The sequence below is a fragment of the Balaenoptera musculus genome, chromosome 4 (genome assembly GCF_009873245.2).
Source record: "Balaenoptera musculus isolate JJ_BM4_2016_0621 chromosome 4, mBalMus1.pri.v3, whole genome shotgun sequence".
Lineage (NCBI taxonomy): Eukaryota > Metazoa > Chordata > Mammalia > Artiodactyla > Balaenopteridae > Balaenoptera > Balaenoptera musculus.
The window spans coordinates 78,484,658-78,495,018 of record NC_045788.1 but is presented as its reverse complement, the minus strand read 5'-3'; the positions used below and the strand labels follow the sequence as shown (position 1 = coordinate 78,495,018).

General features: G+C 40.6%; 1 protein-coding gene across 1 annotated transcript; it reads right to left on the bottom strand.

Moving 5' to 3' along the window:
• Window positions 1-1,554: 1,554 nt before the first annotated feature.
• Window positions 1,555-4,855, bottom strand: LOC118894009 (archaemetzincin-2-like). Its single transcript, XM_036849678.1, has 2 exons — window positions 3,672-4,855; window positions 1,555-1,714 (listed from the first exon to the last, which is right to left on the bottom strand). The coding sequence occupies exons 1-2, from the start codon at window positions 4,697-4,699 to the stop codon at window positions 1,555-1,557; spliced, it is 1,188 nt and encodes a 395-aa protein (XP_036705573.1). The 5' UTR covers window positions 4,700-4,855.
• Between the last annotated feature and the right edge of the window lie 5,506 nt (window positions 4,856-10,361).

The window sequence follows — 10,361 nt, the reverse complement described above, 5'->3', positions numbered from 1 at the left end:
TCTAATCCTTGTGTCAACCCAAATTGTTGGAAGGCCTTGGGCAAGCTACTTAACATCCCTGAAAGTCAGTTTTCTCATCTGAAAAGAGCAAGCAGGTAATTATCCTACCCACCTCAACTGGCATAATGGCTGTGAAATTGCTAAGTGGGGAGTGGATACACATGCAAGCATTATTATCATTTTGTGGGCCTTTCTCAACACTGCTCTTAGTACCCTCAGTTTCACCCCTCCCCACCCCCATCATCAGACCATCCCACAGGGAAAGCCTGTAGTCTGGGCATGGTCCAGACTCCTCTGGAGGCCCAGCCAGCAGGGCAACCATCATTGTTTTAGAATTACTCTGGGTGAATGGAATAGCAGAAAACATTCCAGCCTGAGGGATCATGGATAAAAACATTAGACGACTATAAGAATACATTATAGACTTGCCATCAGAACTTGGAAATGACCTGGCAAATCTGTGTGTAGTTTACAATAAGAAATGTTCTTCTTATCCTTGGAATGAGCAATTGGCTTATAGCAAATCTTCTGAGCTTCCCCCAAAGGCGATCCAATGAAGTGTTCTGCATGCAGAGTATCTCATTACCTGACACAAACAAATAGGGTACAGCTGATGTCAGTGTCTAGTGGTCCTAGGAAATAAACTGCTGCTTCTGGTAAATAGGTGGTAATTTATGTTGAATTATTTGCTAAGGGCCAAATTAGTCCCTTGTAGTGTGCACAGCATTTCTGAAGAATGAAAAATAAATGTTTTTCTGCTTAAATAATACCATGATCCAAAGCAATTATAACTGTAATGTATCTGACATAGGAGTGATCCTAACACTTCCCCAGGGCCTTTACGAATAAGAGGATCTTTCTAAAGCATGCTAATGTTAAAAAGAAAGTAGATCTCTAGGCTTGGCTTAAAAGAGGCAAGCAGAGAATAAGTTCAACGAAGAAGGGAAAGTAACTTATTTATCTAGCACTTACTGTGTGCTAGGCACTGCACTAAATGACACACATGTTAACCTTATCCTCACAATAATCTGTGAGGTAAGGATATTCCCCCTCATTTTAACAGAATAGGACACTGCGGCTCAGAGCAGTTAAGCATCTTCCACAAAGTCAAACAGCACACAGTTTATGGCAGAGCTGAGATTCAAATTCAGTAAGTGGTCTCTTATCTAGACAGTTGCGACAGCCCCTGTGCCAGATAGTTTCCCTGTGCTCCTCCAGATCCTCTCTGTACACTTCTCCATCTTACTCTGTTCCCACAAAGGCTGCACCAACTTGCTTGCTGGTTTCCCATTGTGTTTGGCCAGTAGAGATTATTGGCAGGAGGTGCGAAAGAGGAAGGAGAGTAAGGCAAAGGTTTTTCTGCTCCCCTCCCCAGCTCTCTCCTGCTCCACCAACCAAAAGTCTTAGCTCCTCTCTGCACAGGTTGCTTCCTCTGCGTTTTGATAACCACTCCCTCCTCTGAGGGCCCTACACCCTGGCCACACCGTCTCAGATCTCGCAGTTTCAGTGTGCCTACAGTTACAGTAAATTTTAGCTCCACCAGCTTATAAGACATCAAAGCTTGGAAAGGATGGCCCCTCCATCTTGCTGTTGTTTTGTTACTGGTTCTGATTCAAATGAAGTTGTTGAACGATGGACACATTCCGTGTGTCCTCCACAGTGTTCTACCTGAACAGCTCCTGGTTCCATGTTTAGAGAGTGTCTCTTCTTCTGGCTACAGCTCCCAGAGAGAAACTAAATGGTTTTTATGAGCAAAAGCACCTCACTGAATCATATGTGGTTTCTGAATGATGGCGTTCTGAATTTGGTGAAAAATAATAACAGAACCTGACATTTATACAAAGTTCTATAGCTTTACATTTATTACTTTCTGTTTAAGGGTATATTAGAAGGTAGATGCATGTCCAGAAAAAAATAGCTGAACGCGAAGCTACAGTAGTTATTTTTTTAAAGACAGGTAATGTCCGAACTCTCATCAAGACACATAATAGCTGATGAAGGTCTTTCCCCTGAACTATTTTCATTAAGCTAATGAAACTGGTCTGACTTGGCAGTGCTAACTCACTCCTGTTTTCTGAGTGAATTCATTACCCATGACTTCAGAAGAATAAAGAGGAAAGAGAAGCAGACTATTAAACGGGACAGATGCAATAAGTAGTTTTGCACAGTAATGCTATATAGGGACAAATAAAATCTTTGGTGATCAGCAAATGTAATAGTCCTAACATTTTCAAAGGTGTCACTCTTAAAAGTCTAATGGCAGGCATGGATGGGCAATAATTTTTTAAAAATTGGTTTCATCATATTTTGGTGCTTGAAATGACATGGCATTTTGGAATCATCATCTTACCTGAATATAGTTATTCTATTATTAGAAAATTATAGCACTTAACAAAAGAAAGGAAGATAGAAATGGGTAATATTTTAAAATATGTTTAATTATGAAATGTCCCCTTTAACCTCTAGCAATACTGCTTACCTCAACATCTACTTTGTCTGATATTAATTTAACGACATCAGATTTACTTTGATTAGTATTTGGGTAGGATGTCTTTACTCATCCTTTTATTTTTCAATCTTTCTCATCTTTCTCTCTAATGTGTGGCTCTTATTAATAGCATTTAGCTGGTTTTTGTGTTTTTATTTGCTCTGACAAACTTTGTATTTTAATTGGATCATAGACCACTGACATTTAAGATAATTAATAGTTAATGATACAGTTTAAGTCTAACACTTGCTATTTCTCTCCTATCTGTCCTCTTGTGCTTTCTTATTTCTCATTTCTTGCCTTCTTTTCTTTTTTTTTAACATCTTTATTGGAGTATAATTGTTTTACAGTGTTGTGTTAGTTTCTGCTGTATAACAAAGTGAATCAGCTATATGCATACGTATACCCCATATTCCCTCCCTCTTGCATCTCCCTCCCACCCTCCTTATCCCACACCTCTAGATGGTTGCAAAGCATGGAGCTGATCTCCCTGTGCCATGCGGCTGCTTCCCACTAGCTATCTATTTTATATTTGGTAGTGTATATATGTCCGTGCTACTCTCTCACTTCGTCCCAGCTGACCCTTCCCCTCCCTGTGTCCTCAAGTCCATTCTCTACGTCTGTGTCTTTATTCCTGTCCTGCCCATAGGTACATCAGAACCAGTTTTTTTTTTTTAGATTCCATATATATGTATTAGCATATGGTATTTGTTTTTCTCTTTCTGGCTTACTTCACTGTGTATGAGAGACTCTAGGTCCATCCATCTCACTACAAATAACTCAATTTCATTTCCTTTTATGGCCGAGTAATACTCCATTGTATATATGTGCCACATCTTCTTTATCCATTCATCTGTTGATGGATGCTTAGGTTGCTTCCATGTCTGGCTATTGTAAATAGTGTTGCAATGAATATTATGGTGCATGTCTCTTTTTTTTTAATGTAAATTTCTTGTTATTATTATTATTTATTTAGTTTTGGCTGCATTGGGTCTTCATTGCTGTGCGCGGGATTTCTCTAGTTGCGGCGAGCAGGGGCTATTCTTCGTTGCGGTGCGCGGACTTCTCGTTGCAGTGGCTTTTCTTGTTGCAGAGCACGGGCTCTAGGCATGCGGGCTTCAGTAGTTGTGGCTCGTGGGCTCAGTAGTTGTGGCTTGCGGGCTCTAGAGCACAGGCTCAGTAGTTATGGTGCACGGGCTTAGTTGCTCCGCGGCATGTGGGATCTTCCCGGGCCAGGGCTGGAACCCGTGTCCCTTTGTATCTGTCTTTAAGGTGGAAGCCAATAGCACTCTGCAACTTGCATAAACAGATGGGGCAAAGGTCGAGGGGACGCTGGTCAGCTTCTTCCAAGTGGTTGGAGCCTTGCATCAGGCATGCGAGCCACGGGCAGTGCTGAAGTCCAAAGATATGTCCAATCTCAAGGGTTAAAGTCTTACAGGACTGAAGCAGCAAAACACTAGTCACTTCAGGAACGTAATAATTATCAAAAACTGAGTAGTCACGTGAAGATTTCTTCTGCAGCTTCTTCAGTTTGTCTTCATAGTGTGAGATGTAAAAATCACTGCCGTACCTGGCAAAGCTGAATATCCTCACACCATCTGTCAAAGAGGCCTGTCCAGAGACAAAATTCCGGGAGTCTCTTGGGTAAAGATCGATCGTTATTATTCCCACAACACAAAAAGCATGTTCAGGTTTCTTCTTTTTTAAGAACTTCAGGATCTGCCTTGCATGAATCTGTAGGTTCTGTGTATTATCATTGATTCTAAAGGAACACCTCGTTGCAGAGACAGGAACTGGTTCTAGGAGTTTTACTGTCAAGCCATAGAAAAATGCTTCACAGTAGCCCTTGAACCATTTCACATATTCTTCACTGATACTTCCAGTGTTTCCTAGCGATCCAATGCACTGTATATAAATACTGTGCTTCTGTGGAGAAGGTGTCTTTCTGTAAGGATCATTGAAAAACTCTGCAAAGTCTTGGGGAGCCTCAGGATGGGAGGTTATCCAGTCTGACTGTGAATGCAAAGTAATGGGTCCAAAGAGATTACTGTCTGGCCGGAAGGCTTCATCCATCAGACGCTTTTCCCCAGCATCTAACTTCTCGTACTGTGACACAAGTGCTGGGTTCTTTGAGATGAGAGCTGTCTTTAGTGTGTGTTCAGAGTGCCGTACTGTTTGCATAGTGACAGGCTTCTTCCATTCACATCGCATGCCTGCGCAGAGATTTCATCCTTCCCTTTGAACGGGTCAGACAGCTGTTCCACTGCGAGGCTTCAGGGAGAGGACGGCTCCCTCTCAAGTTTCTGCCTCACAAGGACCGGCATGTCTGGGCCCAGGTGGGAGTGCATGGTGTGGGTGCCTTCACCCCCGTCACCCTCATGCCATCACCGTCATCCCGCCGGGCGTCGATGCCGCCCACCCTGCGCCATGCCCTGCTCCGTGCCCTGTGCCCGACGCCATGCCCCGCCCCTTCGTGCCACATGTCTCTTTTTGAATTATGGTTTTCTCAGGGTATATGCTCAGTAGTGGGATTGCTGGATCATATGGTAATTCTATTTTTAGTTTTTTAAGGAACCTCCATACTGTTCTCCATAGTGGCTGTATCAATTTACATTCCCACCAACAGAGCAAGAGGGTTCCCTTTTCACTAAACCCTCTCCAGCATTTAATGTTTGTAGATTTTTTGATGATGGCCTTTCTGACCGGTGTGCGGTGATACCTCATTGTGGTTTTGATTTGCACTTTTTAATGATTAGTGATGTTGAGCATCCTTTCATGTATTTGTTGGCAATCTGTATATCTTCTTTGAAGAAATGTCTATTTAGGTCTTCCACCTACTTTTAGATTGGATTGTTTGTTTTTTTGATATTGAGCTGCATGAGCTGCTCGTGTATTTTGGAGATTAATCCTTTGTCAGTTGCTTCATTTGCAAATATTTTCTCCCATTCTGAAGGTTGTCTTTTTGTCTTGTTTATGGTTTCCTTTGCTGTGCAAAAACTTTTAAGTTTCATTAGGTCCCATTTGTTTATTTTTGTTTTTATTTCCATTTTTCTAGGAGGTGGGTCAAAAAGGATCTTGCTGTGATTTATGTCAAAGAGTGTTCTGCCTATGTTTTTCTCTAAGAGTTTTATAGTGTCTGGCCTTATATTTAGGTCTTTAATCCATTTTGAGTTTATTTTTGTGTATGGTGTTAGGAAGTGTTCTAATTTCATTCTTTTACATGTAGCGGTCCAGTTTTCCCAGCACCACTTATTGAAGAGGCTGTCTTTTCTCCATTGTATATTCTTGCCTCCTTTATCAAAGATAAGGTGACCATATGTGCGTGGGTTTCTCTCTGGGCTTTCTATCCTGTTCCATTGATCTATATTTCTGTTTTTGTGCCAGTACCATACTGTCTTGATTACTGTAGCTTTGTAGTATAGTCTGAAGTCCAGGAGCCTGATTCCTCCAGCTCCGTTTTTCTTTCTCAAGATTGTTTTGGCTATTTGGTGCTGAGATGAGGACCTCCGGGAGGCCTCACTCTGATTGATATTCTGCGGGGGCTGAAGTTCTCTGTTAGTCCAGCGGTTTGGACTTGGAGCTCCCACCACAGGAGCATGGGCCTGACCTCCGGCCTGGGAACCAAGATCCTGCAAGCTTCATGGCATGGTTAAAAAAAAAGGAAGAAAGAAAGAAAAAAAGGAGCAGTACAATATCAAAGAATAAAAAATAAAATAAAATTAGAAAGATAAAGAATATATTAGGAAAAATAAAACTATAATTGAAACAACTGCAACTAGGTAAAATAAAACCACAGCAGAAAAAAGAAAAAAAAAAAAGTGGGGGGGGGGCAACAAGCCAAAAGGAGAGATCACTAACAAAGTATAAAGAATAAAATAAAATCAGAAAAGTAAAAGATTTATTAGGAAAAATAAAAATATAAAAGAATCAACAAGGTAAAACAGAACCCCAATCTAAAAAAGGAAAAAAAAAAAAAAAAGCCTTGGGTGTGGAGGCAGAGTTTAGGTGGAGGGTGGAACTTAGGCAGAGGCAGGGTTTAGGGTGGGGTAGGACCTAGGCAGGTGGCGGGTGAAGTTTGAGTGTGGCACGGGGCCTCTGCTTAGGACATGCATGGAAGGGGAGAGGCAGCATATGGAAAGAAGGCCCTCTGGAGTGTGGGGTTCCAGCGTTTGGATGTAGGGCCCTGAGTGAGGCTGTGTGGGTGGGGTTTAGGCCCAGCTCGTGGGAGGGGGTCTCCGAGTGCAGAGGTGGGGCCCTGCGTGGGGGTGTAGGGGCGGGGCTTGGGCTCTGCACGGCAGGAGGGAGGCTCCGAGGGCAGAGGATTAGGCCTGGGAGCCCAACAGGCTTCCCGGAGCCTAAGTGGACAGGGAAAGCACTCGCCTCGTTCCCTTCTGTTCCTTGACGTTCCCCCCCCACCCACCGTCTCCTCCAGGGTCTACCCCATCCCCGCTGGACCCCTAACCGTGGGTGGGTCCCACTGGGTGTAGGAACTTCTTCCCTTCCCCAGCCACCACTCAGGGGTGCTGTCCCGGAGGTCTGGCCTTTACTTTTGCTCCCCTTTCCCTCCCTCCCACTCCCCCAGGACCCATGCAGCTGGCAGGGGCCTAGGTGGGCAGAGAATCAGGCCCGGGATCTCAACAGGTTCCTGGGGGTCCAACTGTCCTGCCTTCTTTTGGATTATGAAAACATTTTTTATTATTCCATTTTTCTTCTTCACGTTTTAGTTACACATTCCTACAATAGTTCTTTTAGCGGTTACCCTAGAGATTACAATATGCCTTCTTGATGTATTACCGTCTACCTTAAGTAAGTACTTTTGATTTTACCACTTCCTAAATAAGGCAAGAAACTTTGCAACAGTTAAACTGCATTTATCACCCTCCCACAGTTTGAGCTATTATTACCATTGTATTGTATTTTAGTTCTACATATGGGGTTATTATTGTTTTGATGTAAACAGTCAACATTCTTGTACATTTAACCACACATTTACCCTTTCCAGTGCTCTTCGACGCTAACATCTGATATCATTTTCCTTTAGCCTGAAGAACTTCGTGGTATTTCTTTTGGTTTACAGCTGCTGGCATTGAATTCTCTCATGTTTTGTTTGTCTGGAAACATCTTTACTTAACTTTCATTTTTATTTTTACATCTGTATTGTGGCATAATTTACATGTAATAAAATTTACCTACATTTTAGATGTATAGTTTGATGAATTTTGGTAAATTGCATGCATACATGTACAGAGTCATGCAGCCAGCCCCCCACAATCCAGTTTCAGCACACTTCTTTCACTCAGCAAAAGCTCCCTTCTGCCCTTTTGCAGTACATCCTTTCCCCCAGGGAACCACTGATGTGCTTCAGGTCATTATAGTTTTGCCTTTTCTAGAATTTCATACAAATGGAATCATATAGTACGTTATGACTTTTGTGACTAGGTTCTTTCATTTAGCATGATGCTTTTGAGATTCATCCATGCTGTTATGTGTATCAGTAGTTCATTCCTCTTAATTGCTGAGTAATATTCTATTGCATAGATATGCTATATTTTGATTACCCGTTCACTAGATGATGAATATTTGTATTATTACCATTTGTGGTTATTATGAATGCTTATGCTATATTCAAATACAAGTCTTGTGAGGACATATTTTTATTTTTCTTAGGTAAATATCTAGGAATGAAATCGCTGGACTACATGGTACGTATATGTTTAACTTTAAAAAAAACTGCCAAACTGATTTTCCAAGTGGCTGTACCACTTTGCATGCCTGCTTATAATGTATGAGGATTCCAGTTTCTCCATATTCACCAAGGCTTCATATTGTCAGTCTTTTTAATTTCAGCTATCTTACTGTAGTAAACTGTAGTTTTAATCTGCATTTTTCTAATGACTACAATTTGGGGCATCTTTTCATGGGCTTGTGGGCCAAAAATATAGCTTCTTTGGTAAAATGTTTGCTCAAATCTTTTGTCCAATTTGTTTTTGTCGAATCTTGAGAGTTATTTATATATTCTAAATACAAGTCCTTTATCAGATACATATTCTGTTTTGCAAATATTTTCTTTCTATCTGTGGTTCACCTATTCATTTTCTTAATGCTGTGTTTTGATATTAGTATGGTGGATTATACTGAATAATTTTGAAATATTGAACTAACATTGCATTGCCAGGATAAACTTCCTTGATTGTGGTGTATTATTCTTTTTATATATTACTGGATTCAATTGCTAATATCTTGTTGGAATCTTTGTGTTTCTGTTTATAAGGTATATTAGTCTCCAGTTTTCTTTCCTAGTACTATCTTTGTCTGGTTTTGGTATCGGGGTAAAGCTGCCCTCATAAAGTAAGTTGGGAACTGTTCCCTCATCTTATATTTTCTGGAAGAAACTGTAGAAATAATGTTATTTATTCTTTAAACATTTGGCAAATTCACCAGTGGAACCATCTGGGTTTAGAGCTTTCTTTTTTGAAAGATTTTAAACCATGAATTCAATCTCTTTAATATCTATTTAATCTTTAGTACATCTCATAGTTTGTAATTTTCAAGAAATTAGTCAATTTAATTGAAGTTGTTGAATTTTTGTGTGTAGAGTTGTTCTTCATAGTACTCCCTTAATATTCTTTTAATGTCTATAGGGTCTGTAGTCATATTCCTCTTTCATTCCTGATATTGGCAATCCCTGCCTACTGCCGGATTTATCAAGTTTTATTGAGTTTTTTGTTTCATTGATATTTATCTATTGGTTTTCTGTTTTCAATTTCATTGATTTTTGCCCATATCTTTATTTTTTCCATTCTTCTGCTGTTTGGGGTTGATTTAGCTCATCTTTTTAAAAGTTTCTCAAGGTGGAAGTTTAGATTGTTGATTTGAGAACTTTCTTCTTTGCCAATATAAGCATTTAATGCTATAAATCTCTCTCTAAGCAATGCTTTAATTGCATCTACAAATTTTGATGTGTTGTATTTTCCATTTTTGCTCAGTTCTAGATACTTTCTAATTTTTGTTTTAGAAAAGTATTTTAAATAATTCAAGAGGAGAAGAATACTCTCATATTTACCTATGTATTTGTTATTTGTGTTGCTCTCTCTTCATTTCTGATATCCCAAGTTTCCTTCCTCTGGTATCATTTTTCTTCAGTCTGAAGGACTTCCTTTAGCAATTATTTTTGGGCAGGTCTGCTGGCTCTTAGTTTTCCTTCATTGAGAATGTCTTTATTTCACCTTCCTTCCTGAAAGTATTTTTGCTGGATATAGAATTCTGGCTTGACAGTGTTTTTTCTTTCTTCACTTTAGGAATGTTGTTCCACTTCCTTCTGTCCTCCATAGTATCTAATAAGAATTCCAAGTTCTTATTAGAACAAGTTTAACTGAACAAGTTTAAGTTCAGTTCTTAAACTTGTATGCTGTTTGGAGTCAGCATGGGCATGGGCATATGCACTTGGAAGTGAGCCCAAGAATTCATAAGCAACTTTATGGGGTTGCTTTCCCAATCTCCTCCCTGTGGCAATCTCTTCAGTACTTTCTGGTTACCTGGAATTCTCCAACCAGAAAGTTGGAGCTTTTTATTGACTCTGTTGCACAATTTTTGCAATTACACTGATGTCCAAGATCAACCAGCAGGAGGACAGAGAGAAAACAAAAAGCAACAGGGGTCTGTCCCACACAGATGATCACAGCTCCTCTGATCAGAGACAAAGGTTCCCCTCCCTCAGCATTTTAGAATCCTGCAGGTCCAACCGTCACTACAGATGCTGCCACTGCCACTGCCACCATGGGATTTCTTAGGGGCTGGCGTGTAAGAGAATGGAGAAAAGAAAAGAGGCGGGTTTCCCCCACTCTCTCAGAGCATTAGGAGACTCTTCTCTATT